The sequence below is a fragment of the Calonectris borealis genome, chromosome 21, assembly GCF_964195595.1.
Source record: "Calonectris borealis chromosome 21, bCalBor7.hap1.2, whole genome shotgun sequence".
Classification (NCBI taxonomy): Eukaryota; Metazoa; Chordata; class Aves; order Procellariiformes; family Procellariidae; genus Calonectris; species Calonectris borealis.
In genome coordinates this window covers 1236119-1264061 of record NC_134332.1, presented here as the reverse complement: position 1 = coordinate 1264061, position 27943 = coordinate 1236119, and the positions used below count along the sequence as shown (strand labels likewise).

Sequence of the window (27943 nt, the reverse complement as noted above, 5' to 3'; positions counted from 1 at the left end):
GTAATCTCTGCTAAATGGGGAACAACATTTTTCATGGTGGTTTAAGATAAAGACCCTCTCCCTGCATGTTTTCTGTTCTGTTCTTCAGTGGTTATTAAATAACGTTATTCTCCTCTCTCTGCCTCCAGAATGCTGTTGGTGTTTTGCTAACACAATTAGATTTGAGTGGGAAATGAAGGAAGACTTCGAGACTTCGGAAATTTTCCCACTCTAATCAGGCCAACGCAAAACTTCAGAGTGTTTTGTTTGAAGCCCTGCAAACCCCCTCACCGCTCTCACGCCCAGTAAGCACTTCGTTTAAACCGAGCAGAACAACTGCAACCTGAGAAGTGATGCAAAATGGCACAACTGTGTCTCTGGTCACAAGGTTTGTCTTTGGCAGTCCAAACTAAGAGCTGATTCTTGGTGTGACTCAGACAGCTGGGAGATCTGCGCAGAGGTTCCACCTAAACGCAGCTGTGTGCAGACCAGCGGCAATGTGGATGTGGTCACGGGGGACTGCCCCACCACGCTGTTATGCCCTGGCTGCATGGGGGCCACGGGAGCACCCTCTCAGATGGGATCAATCTGGCTGACAATCCCTTGGCTTGAACGAGATCTTCCACTGGGAAAGAGGATGTGCTCAGCACTGGAGTTTCTGTCTTACCTCCCGCACATCCCAGTTTCTCCCTGTTTCCATTGGGCTGGGACCAGTGAGTTGTTGGACTAACATCTCCAGAAATGAGCCAGTCCTGAGCAAAAAGGACCAAGAAAGAGAGAGCTCAATCTCTTTCTTAAACAGCTTATTCCAATGACTAATTGCCCTCATTGCTAAAATTTGTGCCGGTTTCCAATGCAAGTTTACCTGACTTCAGCTGTTGGTGATGGTTCTTTTCATGCACTTCTCTACTAAACTAAAAATCTCTCTAATACCTGATATTCCCCACATGCACACGCCAATGCAGAAAGTCTGGACACACTGTAAGTGAGTCAACTCAATTTTCTTTTTGATAAATCCCAAATTGCTGCAACCAAAGTCAAATACTTGACTCACCCCACAGAGTGGACTCACAGCACACAAAGTGGTGTCCTGTCAAATGAAATTAAACCAGAAAATGTGTCCCAGCAACACTTGGTTCTCTCCGTCCACTAATGAGCCACAGGACCACGCTAGAGATAGTCCAAATAACCCCGCCGGAACACACACAGTATGGATGCTGACTGCTCCGTGCCAGCTCTTTCACTCTACGCATCTGCTCATATCGAGCTGCACAGCGTGTTGGTGTAACAGTTCACCACTCTCCAGACAGAGAGGAAATATCTCCAGTTTGTTTGGGCAGTTTAAAAGGTTGGCAAACATACAGTGTGCCACGGGGAGAGAGTAGATTGAAAGCCTCTAGATATGACCTTCTGGCTGGTGGGCAAACGGCTGAACACAGCAGTGCCTTCAAGTGGCTTTTTAAAGGTTTACCTTCTGAAGAGGGTGGAGGTCCTGTCCATGTGGCCATGATAAGATTGTAAGACCTTTGGAAAAGCAGTCTTCCTCTGGTCTCTTCCCTCTTCAAATGGTTTGTTCCTATGGATCATTGGAGATTTATTGGCCATGCCATCAGTGGCCACAGGAGAGGCTGTTACAGAAGGTACTGAGGGACTGTCCTGGTCTACGGGTGAGCAATGATGGGGTTTCCTGGCAAGCAAGCACAGGCAGATGATGATGGAAAGGGTTGTGGTGTGTGGAGGTGGAGAGGGATTCAGAGGAACCACCAAGGGGACAAAGCTTCAGCTGTCCCCAGTCACGACATGGGGGGCTTGGGATGTAAACTAACATTGGTGTGCCTACACGGCAGTGTCTGTCTAGCTCATCTTTGTGTCTGTCACAAAAAGGTATGATTTTGCTTTAGCTTAAACCACTTTCTAATTGGCTAAAAATAAACAAAGGAAACTTGGTCCCATATTTAATGAAAGGATCCATAGGCAGACTTTCATCATTCAAAGATGTCATTTTTAAGCCACGCAATGGTCTATATGATGGGGTTTCATCAGCTTGACACAGTTCAAAGCCTTTTGGTGTGTGCTCTGTTTGGAAAAGAATGGTTCACAAAATGTGATGCTCCAGCTGAGATATACGTAAACACAGTCCTGCCAAATTACTGCAGTTTAATGAGTTACCACTCATCAGCTGAGCTACAGGAACTGGCCTTGTGGTACCCTCTTTGAAGTGTAACGTACTCACGTAAGCCACCCTAAGAGGCTTTAGGTAGGGATTCTTGTTTGGGCAAAGTTTCACAATGGCTGGTGCTAGGATTGTCAAGAATTAGGTGGTTGCTTTGCTAATGTTTTCCTCCTGTCCTTGCCTCCACTTGAGTCTCTACTTCATAGACTAGCTCCAAACAACATCCCTGAGCTTTTATCTGCAGGTGACAAACAGAGGCATACAAACTGGATTGGCAGGAACACAAAGGCGGCTTTCATCTCATCATTGCACAAGGCACTTACAGTAACTTCTCAAGGAAAAAAGAGATTATGCATCAACATTGTGAGCATAAAGACAATTTAAAAGGGATGTTAAGAAACTTCATGTCAGGAAAATATAGAACATCTGCAAACAGACGAGTATTCAGTAATAAGCTACGTCAACAATCTTGGAGGAAAGAGCCTGTTTTCTTGCAGTGACAGGCCCATAGAATATTCCGAAGGGGATTTTAACAGGCTAAAGTGCTCTTTGCGGTCAGAAAAATTAGCTGGCTGCGTGCCACAGTGCGGGCTGTTTGGCTGGGTTTGTTTCACCTGCTCTGCCACATCTCACATCGGGGTTCACCCTCGGTGCAGGGTGCTGTGAAAGTCTGCCCCGAGGCTGAGACAGCTACTGTCCTAGAAGATTTCTGGACTTGACATATAAGCTCCCATTTGGTTTCATGAGAGTTTATGGTATCTTGCCACCATGCTTGGCAGGACCAGGTTTTGAGCGAGGTGGGAAAGAAGCGGCAAGATAGTTGCAGGCTGTACTACACTGCCTTCTGGATGCTGCTGGGACCGGTGGGGCTATGCAGGAGCATGCATGGTAATTGTTAGTGTTGTTATAACCCAGGATGACAGGGAAGACTCAACCACTAAATAACAAGCTGGCTTAACTGGTTATTAGTCAACTAATTAATGGATATCTAATGGTAATAAATGTTTATTTCCAATTGTCAGTAAACACTACTTACACTTCCACAGCTGATGCTTTAGAGGTGCTTACATCCACCAGGAAAGCACTGCACTGAATCGATGTGCTAGTGCAAACGCTGCCAGACCTGCCAGGGTGACATGGTGCCTGGGTTTCCCTGGCTGTCTTCACCTTTTCAGGGCTCTGTGCTCTTGCCTCTGCCAGCTGGATACAGCATGTGTGCCAGCTGGTGGGATTTCTAACTTCTCTGAGATGTGCCTCCATCTGAGCTTGGGGCTTTCTGCTGCGATAACAGTCAATGGAGAGCTGGCTGGGAGGTTCACTGTGGGCCAGGGTGTCATCACCAGCCTCACCTGAGACATCCTGAGGTGAGCCATTCCCCGCTGCATAAGGCATTTTGCTCACATCTGCACTGACGACCATCTGCAAGTCAAAAGTGGCCTCCTCGGGTAGAGTTAGCCAAAGGGCTGTTGGTTTTGCAGTATTGTCTATTTGTGATGCGCTTTTTCAAATCCCTCCCTACTACTGCACTGTGCCAGGATGCCAGCTGGGACAGGCTGCCCTGCACTTTCTCCAGCTGCTCTTTTAACTCAGGGCAGCATAAATGTCCTGACAAATGAACCTGGGGAAGCCGGTGGATTTTGACCTGTGCTACTACCTCTCGAGCTTGAGGCCAGCAGGTGGGCACTGTCACTGCTCCTCTGGTTTTAAGATAAAACCATGTGAGATTTGGGTCTCAGCACAGTCTGGAGCTGGTCCCACCAAAGTGCCTGTCTGCAGTCCTGGGGAAGGTGGTTAAGTCCAAGGTATATCCCTCTTTGACATTCCCGTTGAATGAGGCATCCCAGTGCTCAGTCAGTACGCTCCTGCCAGCCACAGCCCCCGGCGTGGGCATCTACCATAGCATTGCCAAACCCACTCTGAAGTCCGGGTGCTGAATTTCAAGCACTGGTTGTTGTCACGAGACCTCTTGAGCAGTATGTGCCCTGTTTCTGCAGAAGAAACGGAGCTCCTCCAAGTGAAGATCCTGTCACCTCCAGCCACTTGTCGCTCCCCATTTGTCCCTTCCACTGCCACTCTGAAGGCAGAAAGAAATGTGTTAACTCGCTGTGCCTGCCCTGGGTTTGGGAGTGCTCCTATGGCCTGTGTCTAGCAGGGTTGGTCGATGGGCAGGAACAAGTAGCTGGGGAAGTGGCCACATTTTTCGCCACTTCAACCATTTGAAAGTGAGCTCACACCTAGCAAGGAGGACCGGGAGAGCCGGAGGAGCAGCGGGGGGGGGACTACACAAACCATCTGAGCGCAAGCTGCTTCCTGCATGAGTTGGCTCAGCAGAAAGCAATATTTCAACTGAAATGTTTTAAACTGCAGTGGGCATGAAGGGTGTGAATTATCTGACTCACAGCAGATGCCTGGTGCTGTTTTAAGCACCTAGATGTTTGGCAGGGATTCCTCTCCACTACCCCAAACACCAGCAAGATGTTGCTTCTGTGAGTGACTGCATTTAGCACACTCTGCGCAGAAAGATGCCTACGCCGTCTGCCACGGGCTGGCTCACCGTGCACAGCCCAGGGTGAGACTTGCTGAGATTCACCTCCTCGAGATGTCTTCCAGTCCCTGCCGATTTTCCAGCCACCTACGGCTATTTGTCAAAATAGCCATTTTTCCCCAGATGTGTTTTTTAACTAAAGGGGTGCCTTTCTATGAGCTCAGGTTGCAAAAAAGCAATCTTCTCCCTGGACAGGCAGGCTTGTGCCTTCCCAAGGACATACGGCTCTCCAAGAGGGCAGGAGCTGTACTTGTGCCCTCCAAGGGCTGGGTGTGTGACACCGGTCGGCCGCCCCCCTCCAGCCCCAGCAGTGGCATGGAGCTGGGCTGCAGGAGGGAGGGGTGCTCAGCGCACAGCAGTGGCAAAGCTGCACCTTTGCTTTTGGCAGGGTCTGATCCTGAGGCCTCCCTCCTGCCATGGCACGTGGTGCTGATGGCTTCTGGGGCTTGTCTTGTGGGTGAGCCCTGGGAGACAGGGAGACACATCAGAGGTCTTCTGGCAGAAGGGACTTGGGGCAGGCGGGGAAGAGGAGCGCGTGCAGAAGGGAGTACGCAGGAGACGGCATCTGCTTCTGCCTGTGAAGGGTTTACTGACTTTTGACCACCTTGTGAGTATGTTTTATGTGCAAATGGCTGCTGATGTCCCCATGAAGCAGACTACTTGGTCTGCATGGGAACCTAGACAGCTGAAAAGCCTTTTGTGGAGCAGATGGTCAATACATCTGGACTACAAACAGGCATCTAGTTTGGAAAAGTCATCTCTCTCTACTTGGAGAAATTCCACCCAAGATAGTTACACACGTAGGCACTGAAACACGGATCTATAAACCTTACTCTGTGTTAATTGTTTGGGGCTCTTCCTTTCCAGACTGAAATGACACAGATGAAGATCTTAAGTACATGGCTCTTCCTGCCATCAACTGCCTTTCCCAAGTTTTGACTGAATTTCTACTTAATGAATCCAGCTTTGTCATTTAGGGGATGTTCCGGCAATAAGATATGACAAGGTGTGAATTATAGTACAATAATTCATGCCTGGAGCATTGTCAGGCACAAGGCTGAAAGCCGAGTGCCGTCCATGCAACTCAGCGTGAATTATTGCACCATAATTCAAGCCCTGAGGAAACAATAAGGGACTAGCCAGAGACTATCAATACGAAAAAAATTGGGTTATATCTATTAATTTTATTTAGGTTGCTGGATTAAAAGGAAAAACTATGCACTTTGCAACATTCCTTTCTGTCCATGCCCATGTTTTCTTTGCAGAGAAGTCAAACTAAAAAAAAACCAATCCCAGCTTAATGTGAAATGGGAGAGAGGACCTCCTCGAGGGGAGAGCGATCAGCTGCAGGCGGAGCAGCTGGCAGCTGGCAGCTACCTGCTCATTTTTCCCTCTTTCCTGCTTTAAATATTCAACACCTGTCACTGGATCCTAAAGCACTTTACAAACCTAGCACAAAGTATGAACACGGATCGCTTCACCTGCCAGGGAAACAAGGCAGAGCTCAACGGAGGGTACGGAGGGCGCGGGGGGGAGTCTGTTACGCGAGGTGGGACCTGAAGCAGAGGGTTGGTCACACACAACGTAGATGTGTTGTGGGTTGTGTCTACTGCTGAACCTGAAGATGACCTTCCCCTTCACCCAGACAAAAAAACCTGAGCAACTGCAGAAAGTGGGCTAAGAATTTGCAGCAGCAAAAGGGATGTCAGCAGAGCCTCTGCCTTAGGGCAACTGTTGGGCTTCTTCCGTTTTTTACTGCTTTTGATGCCCAGTAAGGTATGCAGCAGAGACTCTAGAAAAGGGTTTGCTGAACATTTTAAAGGCTGGTTTTGCAGTTTTCATGTAGTGCACAGAAGGTCACACTTCTGAAATCTTTTTTTTAATTTAATCAGCCCTTAGTTTTATTCAGCCCTTCCTAGAAACATGCTAGATTCCAAATATAAACCAGTCAAATTTCCAGGGCTCTGTGAGAGGTGATCTGCCTCCAGAAGCCTCTAAAACCAACTCTGTTTTGCAGTAGACGTGATCCAGCTTGACCTTGTTTAGGGACTACAAATCCAAATGCCGTAAAATTTCCTTCCAGGATTTCTTCTGTTGAGCAAGGAGGCAAGTTCTCACCCTGCAAGATGTGCTTCTCTCCCTATGTCTCTTGATTTCTTTGTAGGGGTGTCTTCAGTCCCTCCACTGCAATGACAGACCTGGGACAGCCCTGAACAAGAGGAAGCCCTCTTCTTCCCAGAGCTGACCACCTCTGAACCTGGGGCCGTTGGTGATTCAGGGTTGGCTGCTGACTGTGGTGGACCTAGGGTGAAGGGCAATTTAAGGTTACCCAGGGTAAATTTTAAGTCATCATTTGGACCTCAGTTGCCCAGTCAATATACATCTCATTTTGAAATGTCTCCAAGTTAATTGATTGCTGTTTCATACAGTTATTGATTTTCAAAAAATTATTCTAATTATTTTTCATCTAGCTGTCTTTCTGTCCCTCTGCTTAGGCAGTCTGACATAGTCCTGAAAATATTTCCCTGCAGAGTCCCACAAAAGAGGCTGATTTTTAGTATTTCCAGTTGACAGTGGGACACTGAGACAGAGTGATGCTCGAGGGCAGAGACCCACCTCTTACTCTGCCCTTGGGAGGGACCCACCATGACATCTACCAGCAATGGAGCAAGGGATGACCCCACACGCCCTGCCACAGGGCTGCCAAGGCACGGTGCGATATTTGTCACGACTGGAAGTGGGTGACGTGTTCATGTCAACTCTTTGGACATCCAGGACAGATGCTCTGCATGTTGGTTTCCACCGGCCTTGGGAGGACCCACCTTCTGGAAGCTGGAGAGCCCGGATGAGCTCAGCTGCTCCTCACCTCCCAGGATTACATGTGTCCCTGTCCACATTAGGACAGAAAGCTTCAACAGATTTACCCTAGCCTTCAAGACTGCAGGAGATAGCAGCTTCCAGCCTTGGTTCTGCTGATAACAAAGGACTCCCTGTGAAACTGAGTATTACTGTTACAGATTTATTTACCTTTCACTTACAATGCCATTTAAATATGCCAAACAGGAACAGGACTTCTTTCCCAGATCTACACAGCTATAAGATGCAATCTCAGCTCCAAACACCGAAGACAGTCTTTTTTTCAGTTTAAAACCAACCAAGAGGAAATAATAATGGACAGAAATACAATGACAATGTTGATTTAAAAGTCAGTTGTATTCAATAAGATTGATTTTTTAAATCACGAGTTTTCGTTACACTTCTCGAAATTTTGAATTACCCTAACTGATCAAAAATATTTCAAAACATCTTTATAACTTAACACATTACAGGCGGGCTGGATGGAATTCCCTCCATTATTCTGGCGGAGACACAATTCTGAAGCTCTTCCATTCATGCCCACAGATTTGTGCTTGCCTGGCATTGCACTGCGAGGGGGATAGATAAGTTGGAGGGTCTTACGAAGGATCTCTTCATACATCTGCTTCATATGAAGGCTCTTCTTCATAAGAAGAAATTCAGGGGGTCATGAGCATATTGAAGCAAGATAAGAAGGAATATAAAGAGAAGAAACACTTGTGAGATCTTATCTGGCCATAAATGAGAGGAAGTGGCAATTCTCGCTGTTTTGATAAGCAGTAACATGTGCGTGGTGCAATGAACACGTGGGAGAAGGCTGTTTGCGGGCTGGTACATGCCATCATACCCCACGCTTGGTGCACCTGGCTGTAGGGTATCAAAAGAAAACTTGCCCTTTTATGCGGGACATTATTGTGGGAGGTGAATGCTGGAGACCCCCTGCAGGCAGTAATAAAATATCCGTGGCGTCTCTGAAGATTATATATGATAATTTTCTAACACAAAAGGGATGGCACCTAACGTGAGGTAATTCTATTTTAGATCTTATTATGATGGATAAAGACGAATTGATCACTGAACTAGAAATCGGTCGTTGCCTAGAGACCGGTGATCATGACCTGATTACATTAATTATGGGATAATAAAAGACAGTCCCAACCAGTAATATATACCTGGTGCTTTTCCCTGGATCTGTGAAGCTGAATAGAGAGATGAGTGAAACTCAGTGGGAAGAAAAATAAACACATAAGTAAATGAGTGAAAAATGAAAAGTTCCCACTAAGAGCTCACAACCTGGCTAAAAAGTTTTATTTCCACTATAATTTTAATAGAATGTTGTTTGATTTTGAGATCTTTCTAGATAAAAATGAAAGCAGCAATTAGAAAAAGAAACAGCATATAAAGAATGGGAAAAGAGGAAAAACTAGTAATCAAGCTAATTTAACATTTCTGAGAGGTAGAAAATTGATAAGGGAAGCCAAATGCATTAAAGAAAAATCTAGCTGATGAGTTATAGATAATAGGAGCTGTTATTGTCAACAAGAAAAAGAGCCCTAATTGTGGTATATACCTACTACTTGAACAAGATGATAAAAATGGTAAAATTAGATCATGAAATTAATAACAGTGACACAGAGAAGATCCAAAAATGTCAGAGTGTCATTATCTTGGTCAAGCAGCTCATAAGCTCCTCGGGGCATTGAAGGAAGCTTAAATTTAGAGTCTACAAAAGACTTTTTCCTTTGAGGGCTTCAGGGCAGTGTTGCAAATGGTGCATTGCATGTTGCCGGGGCTCTCTGAAATACGGCATTTCCCACCCTTCGGTCACAGTTGTGAACCATGTCACAGATTTCCGTTTTTCCTCAGCTTGTCCTCTGTCATTGTACTGACAGTATTTAAAAACCATGTCTTCAAAAATCATGGCAAATTGTCCTCTCTTACTTTGTATAGATTTTATCTAGGGACAGCTGCTGGCTTATGGCCTGCTGTCGCAGAACATTTTGTAAAAAGCAGGCAAAATTACAATTGTTTTTAATCTAAACCCAAGATTAGTTGTATCACCACCATTATTAAAATAGCTGCACTCCTGGCAGTGTCTGATATATTTATCCTTGCAAGAAGCAATGAAGGAGGGAACAGGATTGTTGTAGGTCTCCACTACAGCTCACATAGATGAAACGGAGGGTTTGTCCACAAGTAGGACGGGTCCCACTCCCAGTGAAGCCACAGCCATGTCACCACCAGCACGGTGTCCATGCTCAAGTGTCTACCTGAGCTTGTAAGCAGGTTTTCCACCCTGACCCCCATGCTACTACAGCCATGGACACTGGCCTCATCCCCGAGCTACACCAGCTCCAACACCCCAGTACTATGGGCCGAGGGTGGGACGGTGTTGGGGTAAGGGCCCTTTTTAATGGTGTTCCTAGACAGACCCAGCATGAGACAACAGCCCCCAGGCACACAAGGAGCTTGCAAAATGGTTGGAACTGGATTCTAGCCCACAACTGTGTCACCGTCCCACTATGGTGATTGTGCAATTGTCCTGCTGCAAACGAGTGAAGGTGGATCCTGCACCCACAGACAGCCACAAAACTCTGATTTAAAATTTTACTACTGTCTTATTTATTGTTTGCGTCTCTACAGTATCAGGACACGCCCCTTGGGAACAGGACTTCCTCGCCAGCCTTTGCACGAACATCAAATAAGATGGTCCCTGCCTCAAAGAGCCTCCACTCTCTCCAGCAAGTGAAAAAGGAGGAAAGACAACTGCTTCAGAAATCGGTTGTATTTAGTAAAATTTGAAGTGCCTGTTTTTTGCCAAGCTGTTCAGCTCTCTGGATAAAGCAAATGAATCCAGAGCATTTCAGAGCAGGTTTCAGTTCACTTGTTGCAGGTGGAGCTGGTGGCAGTGCTGCACACCCCGGAGCTGTGGGGTTGGGTCTCCTGTGCCTGATGGAGCTCCCTGCTTGGAGGGAGGTTTTCAGGCCAGCAGCTTTGGGACCCTTGAGCTTTTGGTGCCTTCCCAAAAACATCAACTATATTATGCAACATGGGCCTGACTTTTTAGCAAATATGAGACGCAGTGGTCCCCAGTTGAGCAAACCAATCTGACGCTTGTGTTTTGGAGTCATGCCTTTTTCACAGAATCGTAGAATCATAGAATCATTTAGGTTGGAAAATACCTTTAAAATCATCAAGTCCAACCGTAAACCTATCACTGCCAAGTCCACCATTAAACCAGGTCCCCAAGGGCCACATCTACACACCTTTTAAATACCCCTGGCAGGGGTCCCCAGTACAAACTCGGGGGCAGAGATGCTGAGACTGAAGCTTCCCGGCCACGGGACAGCGTGATCCCTGCACACACGCCACATGTCATCCTCTGTGGACTAAGCCACGCATACAAGTTTGTAAGTACTCCTTGTGATTTCCGAACCAAGGATTCGTAGTGCTGCAGGGGCAGGGGAGCCCACGTCCCCTGGGCACCCCGGAGCCGGAGCCAAGGGCTGCAAATCTCAGCATCCAAAGGCAAAGGACCACCTCGGATCAGAGGCTGCAGCTGAATTTCAGACCTCGATTCGTAACGCAGCCCCTAGAGGGGGCAGAGAGCCGCTCCGCGCCGCACGGGTGCTGCCGGCACCGCTCCCCGCCCGGCCCGGGCCCGGGGTGCTCGGCCCCCGGCCGGGGAGCAGCCTCCTCCGGGAGGAGCGCGGAGCCGGGGGTCTCAGGCCTTGGCACGGGGAAGTGTTTGCCTTGCTCTGGAACGTAAAATACAGGTTTCCAGAATGCCAAAAAGGTAATTTAAATGTTAAAACATTTCTGATTGCATAAATTGCATGTATTATTCCAATTGAATTGTAGTGGGATTAATCTGACCTTAATAGCAGACTACTAATAATTTATATTATTATCTTTAATAATATTAATTCTACTTAATTTTTTTCCATTTACTTTGTTCGTTTAAGGGCAGCTCCATTGAGCTCTGGAGCGTTTAGCTCTTGGTATGCGGCAGTCACTTATCATTTGCACAAGTGGGGATTCCACTAGGCAATTTTCAGAGAAATAAAGATCATCTTCCAGTGAAAGGAACTTTAAAAAAATTATAGTATTAAATAAGTAGATATTAATGTGTCATATTTAGAATATAAAACAACCCATAATCTGTTCTGAAGTCTCTTCCACCTAAACATATACTTTTTTCCTTCTAGAGGGATCTTTTATTCTGCTGTTTAACTTATTAGGCGCTACCATTCTAACTGTTAAACTAAAATTGTTAAGATCATAATGTCAGGGAAATAAAAACCTTGGCAGGATGATAGTGCCTTCTGAGCAGAGCATCACAGTTTGTTGGTGATGAATTGGAATTGCGCATTTCATTAGAATTTATATCACAAGCCAAGGGATGAAGCATTATTTCATTAAGTATCTTGAAATTTCACCAACCTAATGAAGCTGTCAAAATTCTATTAATAAAGCACTGGAAATATTTATTTGTTTGTTTCTTAGTATGCGTTTGCCATTATTTAATGTTGTATTTGCAATTTGTTAATTTACGAGCACAGGCTCAGCGGCGCAGCACGAGGACGAGCGCCGAGGCCGGGAGAGGGGCTGGCGGCGAAGGGCTCCCGGCTCAGCGGAGGAACCGGAGGGTCCCGCACAGCCGAGGAGCTGCTCCGTCCTAGGGCAGGATGGGGCTGCCAGCCCTGCTTCACGGCGGGGGGCGAAAGTCCCTAATTGCTACGTCCTGCTAGAGCACAGGTGCTTACGGAAGGAATGGGACTGTCTCTATCGAAGCCAATGTTGTCAGGGAACCCAGTGCGGTTCGGTCAAGGAGAGCTACATGTCACCGCTTCATTTTTAAAATGCAAATATAAATTTCCGACTTACTCGATTTTACCATTTTTTATTCTCAGTTCATCTCTGAGGGGTAGCAAACTTCAGTGAGAGCTGAGTAATGTCAGTGATTGTTACCATTAAAGAAATCCCACGTTTTACTGAGTGCCATATGGTGAGGATCCGTGATTTTCTGCCAGCTGCACAACTGGATTGGGCACAGCCCAGACTTACCTGAGGTGGGTCAGCAGCGGCAGCAGGATTATAAATGACAATATGTTACGTTTTGGTCAGGCTCTTTGTCTTGAATAAGCCTGTGGAAGTTTATGGGCTGTTTTCAGAGGTGATGCTGTCTGCAGCGGTGCGGCACAAAAGGTTTTACTGGCGTGCACCTGGGATGGATGCGTTACTCACGTGTGGTGAAGCTGTGACTGGACGGTTTGGAGCACCCCAGATGAGTGCTAATAAAATTAGCACTTATACTTATACCAGTTCAGTCATGTATTTAGTATATTCTATTTGTGACGGTAGAAAATAGTTAGGAAATATTTCACTTCTTCAACCTCCCATCCCATGGCCCATACGCAATGTACTAAAGGTGTTATAAAGACTTTAAAAGACAACTTATGTTCATTATCCAAACTAACACTTACGGCCCGACTCTCCCATGTGTCTGGCTGTTCGTCTTGCTCCAGAGAAGCCAGAGACCTCCAGAGCTCGCTGCTCGGTGAAGCTTCACTCCGGCAGGGCAGCACCAGCACCCCAGCACACGCGGGCTGGGCTTGCACTTGTGCCCCTGCTGTTGGGGACCACGGGAGCTGGGAGGGAGGCTGGAAGAGTTTTATGGGAAACTGAAGGAAAACCTTGCAAACCAGCCTCGCTTAATAAACTTTCAGTTATGAAGTATAATCTCGTAAGAGACCATTCATTGTAAAATAAATTCTCCGAGTGAAATTTATATATAAGATTTCAGTGCGTATTAATTACACACGAAGGTTGCAGGGTCTGCATTATTCTGCTAATAGGATCTTCAGGAAAAAAAAGACAGGTCTGACACAATGTATTAGATTTGTTAAAGGACCGATTTTTAATTAGTTTTAGCTGATAAGTTAATTAATGAATTTGCAAATACATACCCAGGACATGTATTCGATATTCAAAAAGTAGATGCTGGGATTTTGCAGGGAATACTCTTTAACAAAGAGATTGTGTGCCTGCCTGAAGTGCAAAATTCAACATAGCCATAACTATGGATCCCTAAATAGTGATTTCCATAATTACACAATTAAAGCAGAAAGACTCAATTTAAGGCATGCAAAGATTCTTAATTCTGCTCTGCCATGACACTGTAAAGAACAGACAGATGAATCTGATTATGGGCCCAGAAAGCTACAATTCCGCTCTAATATTCAGTCGATGGTTGCATGTTATGGCAGAGCGGAGTTAGGATTTCCTCAGCGAACACTGTTGTGGTAAAGTACAACTTTAACTTTCAATTTCTTCCGTTTATACTACTTAGCATGGGGATAACAGCAAATGACTTTGATCTAATTTACCCCAAAATAGTGATGATACATCTCACAGTATAAACTCCCTCTTAACATAACATCTCTCTAGGAATATCAATACCACATACGATTTTTCAATTAAAGCAGAAACTCAACCTTTTCTGTCTGAGGAAGGTTTTGTTATCTTTTTCTGAGCTTACAGCACCTGATGTGTGGATAAAAAATCTGTCTCCTGGGGATTTTCAGCTAAATCTATTATTTAAATCCCATTTATTAAGGTTCTTTGCTTTAGTGTCTGAATTTTCTTGGACACCTTTTTCCTGCCAAATACAATCCTCGGCATAATGCACATCCTGAGCCATACCCCAAGCACACAGCCCTGTGCAGCCAGCCTGCACGTGCCATGCCTGAACATCTCCTGGGCCAGGCTGACTGCACCTGGGGGGGGTTTCATCCACGCAATGGGATGCTCTCCTTCAGTCCAGCATGTGTTTCCCAGGTAAGGGAGAGCTGCTCACGCTCTTCTCACAGCCCTAGGACCCAAACATTGCCTCCTGTGCAGCCCCTGGGAGGGCAGATGGGCTCCAAGCATCCTTCTCCCGTAGGTGGCCAAGCGCTTTCGGCTGCCACCCCATCTGGTGGACCCACAAGTGGGGATCTCCTGCCATTGCACCTCCAGATAAAGGCAAGGTAGATTCCCACGCTGGGAGGTGGCTGTTGCATTATTTGTCGGAGGCAGAAGGAAGCCCTTTGTTGTAGCAATAAACCTCTCACCGTCAGCAGAAATGTGTTGTACGGTCATTAAAGAGTGGGTGAGAGGTGCCCCACGGCTTGGGATTTTATTGCTTTGCAGTTTGGTCTGGAAAGTGTTGTGTTTATACAATCTTAATGCTTTTAAAACCAAAGGTTTCTTTTTTTATATAGGTAAAATAGGCGCTTATAAATGCTCCCACACCCTTGTGTTTGCTCCTGAAATTCAGCTGCGTCCTGAGACGTGCACAGCTCCGGCCTCTTCACAAAACCACTCAGAACAGGAGGAGCAAAGCACCGCGTGCATCCGAAATCACGCCATCAGCTCCGCAGTCTGAGGCTATGGCTTTCACCGGAATTTCCCCAGGATGGGGGTTTATCGTCATCACCCAAACAGAGCCGATCCTAACGACTCAGCCGCTGATATTTCTGAAAAGGGTTTGATGCAAATGAAGAAATTGTTAATGCAAATGAAGAAATTGTTCATCCTGCAGGGAAAAGTATTGGACCTAAACCCGTATGGTTTGGGGGCTCCTGTTCCACACAGCTGGTTATTTGGTGCGTTACTGGTATCAACCCATTGCAGAGAGCATCAGCCTGTGCTGGGTATGAGATCACTGCAGACTCTTTAGAGGGACCTGTAGGCACTGACGGCGAGTGCTCAGAGCACACGCGGTCCCGGCAAAGGAGGGGACGAAAAGGATCACAGCTAGAAAAGGAAGGAGCAGTTCAGTGCTGACAAGGACAAATACAATCCAACACTTCCTTTTATATAACCGTTGGCAAACATTTCTGATGAGCTTTAATGCCTCAGAGTGAAGCAAATAGACGGCGCCGGGGTCAGGAAGAGTGAAGTGGAGATTTTCTTTTTGCTGGGCTCACAAATATCTTTGCAGATAGCGGTGATTATAAATAGTCCTTTTGCCATTTCCTGATTGTGGTTTGCCGACTCTGCCTTATTTATGGCAGCGCACGAGAAGCGTTCAGCATTTCGCCTTGGCACGGGGCTCGACTTCAGCGGTTCGGACGCAGGGTTCAAATTTCAGAGCGGGCACTGAAACAGAGGGATCCCCTGCATCCCGTCAGGATAACCTTTGGTGCAGATGAGCGAGCGCTGTGGTGGGATTAAGGGGATCATGAGCTCTAGATTTACTTGAGCAGGCAGCTATCAATAATTTCCTCCTCCAGACTATCGAGCGTGTACCCCGCGAAGAGGCTCCCCGCTGGAAACAGCACAAGTGCCTTTAGCAGAATCCTCGTCACCTCGCCGGGCTTCGCCTCCAGTGTGTCACAGCGTTATCCTCAGCTGCACTTTTGCAGAATGGAGTTAGTTGTGCTCTGAAAAATGGTTTCCAGGGGCTAAGAGGCATCTCCCCCTGACTCATTCACCCACCACCTTTCTCCTGTTACCAACATCCTTAACACAATAGCTCAAGCAGAAGTCTACGCCGCAGCACGCAAACTCCCAGGGCGCTCCTCATGATAGATGCTGTGCGGGCTGCGACACTCATACAAATAGAAACTCTTTGTGCTGCCTGCCTTAAAAACACGCTAGGGTAATACATGCGAAAGATTATCAACCTTGTAGAACCAGCCCTCGTACGTATGTGTATTACAACAATCTTTAATCATATTATCACATCGGTTTATTGCAGCCGGGACACTACCTCCTCCAGCATATGGGAGGTGGGTTCCTACCAGGAACCTACTCCTGGTTCCTACCAGGATGCCATTCCCAGTCTGCAATGACTACAGAGCTTCCCTGGGAACGGGGAAGCATTGCTGCTGCCCCATTTTACAGGTAGGAAAGCAGAGAGAGGCCACCGAGTTACCCGTGGCAAGCCCGGTGCCACGCGGACGCTGAGGTCCCAGGAGGAATTCAAGGCTTCCAGGCTGGGAATCCTGTGGAGGTGTGAGCACCACTGTGCCCTCCACCCGCAGCCATCGGGAACTGGAATAGGAGGAGAAAGGAGATTGATCTTTATTGGAAAGTCAGTTTTGAATTGTGGTGGGGAGACCTCCTGGTTGGAATGGGCCCGTCAGTAGTTGTCACCCAATGAAGGTCTGAGGGCACTAAAAAAGTAAGGATATGGGTTTTCAGGCTCTGGTCACCGATCATGGGGAAGTTTTGAGAGATGAAGCAAAAACTCGGTACCAGTCAGGACAGAAGAGCCCACCAAACGCTACCAGAGTGGCAGGCTGGCACGGCCAAAACGTCTGTCCCTAAGATGCAGGAGAAAAGGCCACCTCATCATGAGACTTCAGCCTGAGTGACATGATGGATACCTCATCCTGCCAAGATTAAAACATCCTTGGAATTCCTTAGACCTAATCAATAGAAATTTCCTAACTCAAAATGTCTCAACTTGTAGAAATTCTGCATTAGACCTCACCCTGCCAGAGAAGAGGCTGTCCTTCAGGCAGAAGGGATCACCATTTGATGGTACTTGTTATGTGCAAACAGCATGAAACCTATGCTCAGCATAGAAACACAGGCTGGTTTTGGAGGGACAGTTTCACAAAGCCAAGACCAACCAGCAGCCAAGTCCCTCGGGAGGAAGGCTTCAAACTCCGAGATCTGACCAAGAACTGGCAACTCTCTCCCGCAGGACCCCAACCCCGCCACCCAGCGCGACGGCCGCATTAGTTGGACAGCCAAAGCAGACTGCAAGGCCACTGAAAAAATGCGTATGAAAAAGCCCTGGTTGGTGTCTTTGGCAGTTTCCTGGTTGCTGCTCGATTCCTGCATCTGTTCTGTGCCCATGATCAGAAGAAATGGGAGAAGGTTTGGGCTGAGGAAGCTTGGAGAGCTCAAATACTGCCCTTCCAGAGGGAAGAAAGACCCCAAAAGAAGGCAAAGGAATGATTTACCTACGCGGCTCATGGACACGGGATGGCGGGAGGCTCCTCCACATTAGAAATGTACCGAATGGGAGCCAAGCAGGGTTAGGCTAGAACTGAGTCATGCTTTCGTCTTTCAGCAGTGGTGACGAATGGTTGGCCAAGTCGCCATGAGTCGTGATGGATGCGATGCGCCATAGCTGAAGACCCTTAAAAGCAGGCAGTGGCTGCTCGAAATGGGCCCTTAGACATGGTGGTAGGCAGAGGGGTGGAGATCTTTTCTCACCAGGCTTTGACGTCAGGAAGGAGGGCAGCGAGCAGGTTTCCTGAAGGCTGTTGAGGGTATCTCTCTGCGTATCTGAGGGTATCTTCTCATGCTGCAAACTCCACATCAAAATGGCATTTTTTCCCAAACCTTCCTTAAATTATATTATCTGTCAAACACCCTATTTTGCTTTATTCTGGTCTACGGGGGACTCCTTCTGGGTCCTCTTCATGCCGACGCTGGGGGTGAAAGAGCCTCATGAGTGGTTGTTGCCTCTTGACTTCCCACATCCCTTCTAAGCTCATTCGGAAAACATCTTCCCTTGCCCAACATCTCCACCAATTCCTCTGCCCCTTTGTTTTTATTTAGCTCTGTAATGACATTATCTGACTGTACAGCGTTTTGGAATGAAATCTGCATGAAAGATATTAAGAAAAATAAATTTGTGTTTTGCAATATCTTTGAACTATCTTTAGTCTGGGCAACAAGAACAAAATCAGCATTTGACTCTCCACAAATTTCTAGTTTTGTGGAGCTCTTGGGAAAGAGGGTTTCATGGGCCGGGGCAGGGTAATCCATGAGTTCAGATTACTTTATTAATAGTATTAATAACTATTTTTGGCAGTGCTTTACAAGGGAGAAAAACACCAGGTATGCACAAGATGCAATTATATTTATAGTTAATGCTGTGTGTTTTCCAGGGGAAGAAAAGCGCTGCTTTTTTTCCTTTTTGGAGAGAGATAGCAAAGTTTGCTGGGCAGCACCAAGCATCGTGCGCACGTGCCGAGGAAAAGCTCTTTGCGGAGGGAGATGGTGTTGGGATGAGTTTCACACAAGGACCGGGACTGACTTTCCCCGGTTTTGCATCACGGCGAAACAGCTCTCAAAGATGGGGGACACCATCTGGGAGCTTCGGGGCTAAGAGGGCAGACGGCGCTTCGAACGACGGCCGTGCTGCGGGGGAAGAGGAAGGGGAGAGCAGGCAGGGGCGATGCTGCCCAGACCCTTCTGCCGGTCCCGTCCGCCCCATCACGCCGCGTTTCCCCTCGGGTCCCACTTCGCCCCAGGGCCCTCCCGCAGGCCCCGCGCCCCGGGGCGGTGCTCAGCCGCCACGAGGGACGGCCGTCGCCTCCCGGGAGGCCGCGCCGGACCCCGGGCGCTCACCCCAGCTACAGCCCGCCGGGCTTTCACCCCCCGCCCCGGGCCCGCGGCCGCCTCGACGCCCTCGGGGCCAGGCCGGGGACGCGCCGGCGAGGCGGGGGGCCCGGCCCCGGCGCTCTGCCCGGGCTTCTCGGGGGCCGGCTGCGGGCCGGGGTCCGCACCCGCCCCGCTCCGCGTCGCCCGCGCGGGGCCACCCCACGGGGGGCGCCGCGGCGGCGGCCCCACGGCGCGGAGCGGCCCCGCGCCCGCCGGGCGGCGGCGGCGGCCGGGCTGGGCGGCCGCGGCGCGGCGGTGCCCGGCGCGGGGCCGGGCCGGGCCGGGGCCGCGCGGGGGCGGAGGGCAGCGCGGGGCCGGCCGGCGGCGCGGCGCGGCTCCCGCGCTGGGCCAGACTCAGCCCCTTTCTCCCGCCGCCGCTGGCTGCGAGCGCGCTGCGGCTGGAGCTGCCCCCAGAGCGGCTCGTGATGGCGGCGGCGGCGCGGGCTCGGCAGCGGGAGGCGCCCGCCCAGCCCTGCGCGCCGCGCCGCTAACGGCAGCGCCCGTGCCCGCAGCGGCCGCCCCGGCCCATGCCCCCGGGGGGAAGGGGGGCTGCAGCAGCCCGGCGAGCCGCCCACCCGCGCAGCGGGGGCATCGCCCCCACTCGCCGCTCCTGGGAGGGCGGAAAGGAGGCAGCGGCGGCGGCGGCGGCGCCGGCATTGTGCGCGGCGGATCGCAGGCCCCGGCGGCGCGGGGCTCGCCTGCCTCCCGCCCCAGCCTCATGAACCAGCCGGACGGCTCCGCTCCGGCGGCGGCGGCGGCGACGGGAGCGCAGGTACGCGGCGGCCGGGCGGCGTGTCCCCCGGGGGGAGGCGGAGGGAGCGGGGAGGAAGGGAGGGAGGGCGGCAGCCGCAGCCGCCCCGTCGCGGAGCCCCGCCGGCGGCGCTTTGGCGCAGTGCGCGGGGGGCGCCGCCGGGGCACGGCTCCCGGATCGCCGCGGCCCGCGCCGGCCGCGCCGCCCGCCTCGGGCCGGGGCGGAAAACAAAGCGGCGCCCAGCAGCCATGTCGGCGGGGACGAGCCGCCGGCCGCGGCCCGGCCCGGCCCGGCGCCCGCACCCCGGCCCGCCCGCCCCCGGCCCGGCCCGGCCCGGCCGGCCCCGCGCTCCGGGCCCGCCGAGCTGCCGCTGGCCGCTCCCCGCTCCCCTTCTCGGGGCTTTTTCTTTTCTTCTTTTTTTTTTTTTTTTTTCTTTTTTTTCCTTCTCTAATTTTCCTCCCGAACGGTAGTTTTTTTTTTTTTTTTTTTCCATTAAAACGACGCCACCTAGAGGAGACTATTTCGTAAATAAAAAAAAAAAAAGAAATTAAAATTGAAAAAAAAAAAAGAGGAAATATTCTGCTATTTCTTATTTTTCAAGAAAGTTGGGGCGGGCGGGCGGTGCGGGGCCGGGGTCCCCCCGCCGCAGCCCCCGGGTGCGCCCGGCTCGCCCCGCAAATTTCATTTTTGTCCCTTTGGAGGCAAAGCCCGGCTAATATGTAAATGAAAATTAAGCTGGAATTTGAATGAATTCAGGTTTCCCCCCCCTGCCCCTTTTTCTGGAGGAAAACGGAGCCTGGGAGCAGCGGAGTGCTCGGAAATGAAAGTAATTCAAGTTTGAGAGGGGCACCCCCGGATGAGCTGCAATAAAATGATTAGTTTGGGAAAGTGGGAGAATTGCTGTTACGGAGCAATTATGAATTGTACTTCATTGTAATTTTGAACTTGTGCAGCACGCTGTGCCAAAACTGATTTTTTTGCTGCAGTGCTTAAAGTTATTTGTTTCAAATGAGGAGTTTTGCAGGAAAATTAGAGCATAGAAAATTTGCTGTGGACACACCCAAATTTTTTTTTTTTTTTTTTTTGGTGATTTTGGATTTCATGCAAAACTGCTCTTAAACAATGAGGTTCTAAACACAGTCCAGGAAAACACGAGGACAAGTAAAATTAAGAGTCGAATGTCAGTTTTATTTTTGAATTTCTTGGCTTTTCTGATGGATTCTCCTGGCATAATTAAAACATAGTTTCCAGCATTTAATTTCCTACTTCTTTTGTAAAGAAAAAAATTTCCATAGTGGGTTTTTAGCTTTTTTTTTTTTTCTTTTTTTTGAACACACACACACTGTAACAACTCCAGATACTGTGGATCACATAAATCTAGTATTTACACAGGTTTATTATAAGGTCCGCCATGATATTATGAATATGCATAATTAACAATATTGTGAAAAAATAATTGCAGATTTAGTGATTCTGATTTTTTTTTTAACCAGTAAAACTGAAGTGCCTTTAAAGGGCTCAGCCATGATATTTTTCACAATTTCAAAATCCTTTTTCTCCTTGACTCTTACTATAAAGCCTTCCTGGAGTTTGAATTGAAAATCTTTTTTTCATAATTTTTTTTGGTTTTCTTTTTTTAAAATGCTGTTATGTTCCTATTATTTTGCTGTTATGGGGTGCCTGCGAGTTCTGGACTCTGCACACACTGGTTTATTATTGTAGGGTTGCCCTTGAATACTGGGGTCTTGGTATTGATCTTTTTAAAAATAACAAAAGAGCACTGAAACATGCATTGTTTCAAGAAAAAAGCAATATAGGAGAGATACATGGCCTTTCCACCCAAAAGTGGGGGAGGGAGAGGAAGGGAGAGATTAGGTCAACATTGAGTTTTACCAACCTTGACACAGTCTCCTCTCTAAAATGGGGACAAAATAGCAAGATGGCTGGCTCCACAGCTGCAGCAGTTTTTTTTTTCTTTTTGAAAAAGGCATTTTTAAATTTTGAACTCTGAAGTGAGTTTCTGGAGCTGCCGGGCACCCACCCGCAAATGCTGAAATCCAGGCGCTTAAAAAAAAATTAAATTTCAATCCGGAATGAATTTTTAAATCTGAATCTCAAACCCCTGAAAAGTTTTTTTTTTTTTTTTCCTGTTTTGATTTTTATTTCACTGTAACTTGATATTTGCTTGAAATTAGGCAGGAGTGGCTGGTGAATTCAGGGTTCTGGGGCTGTTTTTCACCCTCCTTCCCTTTATTTGTTTCTCATTTTGGGTTGCTCCAAGGGGGGGGGGGGGCGATGGAAAAAATTTGCAAAGCAGGGTAATTCTTGGGTGGAGGAGAAAATACTCTGAAATATCAACTTCATATTTTTATTTTTGCATTTATTCCCCCCCCGCCCCCTGAAAAGGACCCACCCTCTTCCTGAATCTCTTTTTTAGCAAATAATGAACGAGTACCACGGTGACAGACCAGCAGTGGTGCAGTTAGAGCGGGGTGGCACGTATGGGTGAAAATTACATACAATGCTCTAAATCGGATTAAACAATCCAGGAGAATATTTTATTCATGGTTTCATCCTGGAAGCTTTAACGTGGTGGCTTTTCCATATTCTTGTACTCCAAGAATTCCCTTCCTTGAGCTGCACCCCGTAACTTTCACTCACTCTATGGTTATACCCAAAGAAACTGTTTAGCTGTAATTTTTTTTTTTAAGGTTTCATACATTTTTTCCAAACGGAGATCTTTTGATGCTGCTTTTTCTCTGCCCAGCCCTGCACCCTCACCCCGAGACCTGGGGAGCAACGCCGTGGCTGGGCTTTGGCACTGGGGGGGACGCATTGATGGGTGCTGCATTTTAATTACAAATAATGACAGATATTCAATTTTGAATGACAACAGTTTCCAGTCGTATCTTTAAAGTTTATCACACTGTCCTAAAATAGAGGAATTGAAACTTGAAAGGCCCTGGTTTCTATCTGTTTTAACCTGTTTTCAGCTGTTGTGGGAATAAGTGAATTTTCTGTCGATATTTGCAATGGGTTTGTGTGTTGCACATCTCCTCTGCAGAGATGAAAATGCAATGCCATAGTACTCGGCTGCAACTTGTGGGGATGCTGTCATACCGTAGGTGTGCGTACCGCAACCTTTACAATCTTTAACTCTGTGTATATCAGTTTCTTTTAAACAACGGCTTCCATTATATGTTCCGCCGGTGATGAAAAGCTACGCTTGAGGTTATAATGGGTTTCTTAATCTAACCTTTCGGTGTGCTGGTGTCCTTCTCCTCCTGCTTGAAAAATTTTTCATAATTTTTCATCGCAGTCTGCTTTCAGGGGGATTTCTTTTTTTCTTTTTTTTTTTTTTTCTGGAAAGTTGATCAATATTTATCATTTTAAAAATTGCTGTTTGGCAGCCTGGAAGGGGGAGGGGGGGGAGGGAGCCCGGCAGAGCGATACCAACAGATTTCTTGTGACATAACTGAAATGTGTTTTTTAAAAAAGAAAAATTTCAACTACCTCATCCTCAGTGGATGAGAATAGACATAATATTGTTAAAGTAGTAGATAATATTTACACAAGTGCCATATAAAACCTTAGGACGCTATTTGCATAACTCCAGAATAATTTAAATACATATTACTGGCATAATGCAATGCCGTGAACAGTTCAGTTCATGGGTGCAGTCACGTGGCCCTGGTGATGCACAGTCAAGTTTGCAATTATGCAAGTGCGCTAGTGAAATTAGCGTTCTAAAAGTTAGATTAATTTAATTTTTTTTTTTTTCTTTGGGTTGAAACCTGCTGTAAGGCTCATGCTGATACGGGTTCAGGATTTGTGCCCACTTCTCTGGATGCTGTGCCTGGTGAAGGATTTACACCTTCCCAGCGCGGCGTGGTGGGGCTCGGTCCCCGGTGCCGGCTTGCTGGGCTGGTCCCCGCGGCACAGCTCCCCTCGGGGCCGCGCTGGCTGCGGGTGGGCGAGGGCTGTGGGGAATTGTACCCCTCAGGGTCCCTGGCGTCGCGAGTTGAGCCGCTGACGGTCTCAGCTTGAGCATCTCGGGCATCGCTCGGATTTCGGAAACGGCATGGTGCAGGCGTTACCCGCGGAGGGGAGCGCGTGGTCGCCCAACCCAGGTAGCTTCTGTGGGAGTGCCTGCGTGCATGAAGCGTATTGCATGTGCAGAAGGGTCTGCTGGATCCCACCTTAACCTGCTGGTCTTACCCAGGTGCTGCAGGTTGCTCCGATTCACGCTCGGGTCCACGTAAGCAATTATTTGCGTGCTAATCATGTTGGGGGCTTTCAGGGACAAAATGCCATAAAATGGAGAGGGTTAGTCCTGCAGTCGTGGGGAGCTGCCCATCAACGCAACTGCTGTCAGAGGTGCCGTTTGCGGGATTAAGCCCTATTTGTACGTGATGGGCCAAGGGGGGACATGAAGGGAAGGGCGAGGGGCGCGGGGAAGAGGCGCCCGGGCAGGGACTGCGAGCGCGGCTGGAGGTTGCCGTTGCTTTTTGTAAGGAACACGAGTAAATGGCACCACGAGATATTTATTTGTTGTAATTTCTAAATTTCTAGTTAAAACTCTAGCATTACATATATTTAGAATTTTGCTTTTATGGATTCAGTTTGGCCATACCGTGTTTTCTGGGGAAGAAGTTTCTAGTTTTTAAAGGTCTTTTATGGATTAATTGCTAGTCATCTGCCTCCTTTTTGCTTTTGTTTGGTTCCTTGAATGTCTCTTGATTATTTTGTACTATGTGATGCCAATTTAGTGGTTAACTAGTATGCAAACTACATCTGGACGTGTTGACTTTGCATTGACAATCATTGATTTGTCTGGAGCAAGGGAATAGAAATGAATGATGCTGTTTACCGTGGATAGTATATGAAAAATAACCATTTGTGATGTGTCTTTCATCAGTGGCACACGGCTCTGGTGCAACTTCTCACAGCGGCTCTGCCTTGTCGGCAGCCGTGTGAGAGCTGAATTTTTAAGCCACGGCACCAGGAGTGGGAAGAGGGACCCGGGAAGGCAGCGGCACGTGGTGTCTGGGGAGGGGGTTGCCCTGGGTGGGAGAGACATGGCACGTGGCTCCCGGTTACCTTGGTTAGCTCTGGTGACAGTGGGAGTGGGGTAAAGTTGTAGCAGGAAGGGAGTGGAAAGAAATTAATATATATAGAATCATAGAATCATAGAATCATACAGGTTGGAAAAGACCTCTAAAATCATTGAGTCCAACCATCAACCCAACACCCCCATGCCCACTACACCATGTCCCTAAGGGCCTCATCTACACGTCTTTTAAATACTTCCAGGGATGGTGACTCCACCACTTCCCTGGGCAGCCTGTTCCAAGGCCTGACCACTCCTTCAGTAAAGAAATTTCTCGTAATGTCCAATCTAAACCTCCCTTGGTGCAACTTGAGGCCATTTCCTCTTGTCCTATCGCTGTTACTTGGGAGAAGAGACCAACACCCACCTCGCTACAACCTCCTTTCAGGTAGTTGTAGAGTGCAATGAGGTCTCCCCTGAGCCTCCTCTTGTCCAGGCTAAACAACCCCAGTTCCCTCAGCCGCTCCCCATCAGACTTGTGCTCCAGGCCCTTCACCAGCTTCGTTGCCCTCCTCTGGACACGCTCCAGCACCTCCATGTCCTTCTTGTGGTGAGGGGCCCAAAACTGAACACAGTATTCGAGGTGTGGCCTCACCAGTGCCAAGTACGTATATAATGTAATATATAACATACATATAGAGAGAGTTTTTCACTTGGGGACATAATCAAGAGGATGCAAAATTTAATAATCATAAACAACAAGCAGCAGATTGAGTTGATGGGTGGCTTCAGCGACAGTTCGTTCTCCACGAAGCCTGTGGCTGCAGCGGCGCGGTTGGCTCTGGCTGGAGCAGCGGTTGGTGCCTCCCATCGCCGCCTCGTCTTGGGGAAGCTGGGATGCACCCATAGCTGCTGCACGTTCATGCAAGTTGTGGGATGTAGGAGGCATTGCAACATGCTTGTGACTTCTTCGGAAGAAGGGAAGGGCTGGAGGAGATGCCCTTTCTGTGGAGCACATGGAGCTCCCTTCCCAAGACACCTGCATGCTGGAGACATCGAAGCTGCCATGTCCCACTCCTTGGACAGGGGTTTTATAAAGGCAGGGTTGCTTATCTCAACATCCAGTTATGTTGGATATTTAGACCTTGAATCTTTCCTCCCATAGTCCTGGGCCTTCTTTGCTGTCTCCTCTTGTTGCCGTTGGTGGGACTGCGGTGGTGTGTGCAGTTGAGCATGAGCGTTGGTCTTGGTTTTGGGCTGGGGTCAGCGGTCTGGGCTCTTCCGACACTGACGTTGCTTTGCTAGCCTCTGAAATACACATGTGCTGGTGGGATACCAAAACGATGGACATTGACTATCTCCTGTAACGCGGGTTTCGTACACCGACACTATGGGGTGTGTAAATGCACATGGAGGTGCCGGGCAGGCTGCAGGATGGCTTTTCTGAGTTACTTGGGTTTTGCTTATTTGAGTCTTCGTTGCTCCCAAAATGAGCCGTGTAAGACGTGGCAGAAAAAAGAGGTTAAGTAGGGAAAATCCTCCTCCGTAGTCTTTGAAAGTGCAACTGGAAAGGCGTTTCTTGCTCAGAGAGGTGTATTTGGGGAAGGACACCGCGCTGCGGGTACGAGTTGTGTAGAAGTGATATTAGCAGGTTAGACTCTGTACCCCTGCTTAAACCACCTCTGTACCCCTACAGCAGAGGTTTTGGGCTCTACATTTTTCAGGTTTTTCTGGCAATTGAATGGCAGTTGGCTCAGGTTCATTGACCGGTCTGTGAGCGCCCGTGCCAGCACGCTGGAAGCCTTTGCTCCGACTGGGATGCTGCGCTGGGGGGCCCGGGGAGCGGAGGCAGCGTGCGGGGGGCTGTGCCTCCCCTGGACCCCTGTACTTGTGCCTCCAGGGCGTGGGTGGGCCCGGGTGACTCCTGGACGAGGTCAGGGCAGAGTTTCAGGCTCCTGCCAGGTGATGAGACTTTGGTTGATGGAGTTGTGCCGCCTCCGGAGAAGCTGGAGGCCGCGCGGCCCGTTTGGGGCGAAATTGCGGAGCTCTGGGTCAGCCTGGCAGGGCTGGCAGGAGGGGGGCTGCGCGTGCCCCCGCGCGGAGGGCCCGGGGCGGCCGCGCGCGATGCTTTTCGGTGGTGGGAGCGGTGTCAGCGTGCCGGTCCCCCTGCTAGGGCGGCTTTTCTCGGGAGCCTGTCTCCGCTGTCTTCGTTTCTCTCACCTACTGCCCAGGCGCTCCTCACTGCGCGCTTAGGAAGGTGTGGCTGGTGTACTGGACCTGCAAAGATTTAATTATATAGGCAAGGCCTTCTTTGCTTGTAATTTACAGTACTCCTGTTTCTTTCGCATCTCTCTTTGGCTGGCGTAATGTGAAAAATAAGGCTGGAAGTGGAGAAGTGGCGACTGGAGATTTTGCCTGCGCTGATTCGGGGCTGGCCCAGGGAAACGCGACGTGGGCGCGTGGAGCAGAGGCTGGGGGCTGCCGGAGCCTCGAGGAGTCGCCATATACATGAGGGATCAATACATGTGTGTACGCGTTTATGCGTATGGACGTGTCCGAGAGACCCGTCGACGGAGAGTGCAGATCTCCGGTGAGTCTGGGGTGCTGCGTGGCTGTTGGTCCGAACCAGCCAGGGGCTCAGCACCGCGTGGGTCAGATAACACAGGAGCTCGGGGAGCCATTGGTGTCCTCTGCTGTTCTAGAAGTTAGGGATGTCATCACACAAGGTTTAATATCTCAGCAACTGATAGACGTGAGAACAGCCGTGCTTGTCAGGCCTTTCCATCGGCAGCGAGCTGAGCTGCGAGGGCCAGAGGTGGTCATGTCCCGGTGCGGGTGCCCCGATGGCACCGCCGTGTTTCCAGGGTCTTGAGGTTTTAATACTTGCTGTGATTTCATTTTACTAGATACACTCAGGCAGCAAGTAATTTTTTGAAAGTTAATTTTTTACTCTGTGTGGGTGTAGGTATCCTTTCCTGCCCGAAAATAGCAGCAGAAGTGAGTTTTCAGAAAAAGTTGGGTGTGCTTGCGTTGAAGGCCCGTCATTGAGGTTCTGCTTCCAGTATGTTCAGAACAATTTTAGTACAAGTATTTAATTGCTTTAGACCTATTTTTAGAAGTATTAAACCTCAGTTTTCAAAACTCTGCAACCAAAGCCAACAGCTCTGCCGGTGCGGGAGAGCCGGGAGGGGAACC

General features: G+C 48.8%; 1 protein-coding gene across 6 annotated transcripts in view; it reads left to right on the top strand.

The window, feature by feature from the left end:
• Positions 1 to 19547: 19547 nt before the first annotated feature.
• ZNF618 (zinc finger protein 618) overlaps positions 19548 to 27943 on the top strand; it is a 164229-nt gene continuing 155833 nt past the window's right edge. For 5 of the 6 annotated variants that reach the window (XM_075170231.1, XM_075170230.1, XM_075170229.1 and 2 more), the window contains exon 1: positions 19548 to 19719. In XM_075170231.1, the coding sequence (XP_075026332.1) occupies positions 19666 to 19719 (54 nt within the window). In that variant the 5' untranslated portion in view covers positions 19548 to 19665. The remainder of the gene's footprint in view (positions 19720 to 27943) is intronic. The other variant, XM_075170227.1, reaches the window with a different exon arrangement.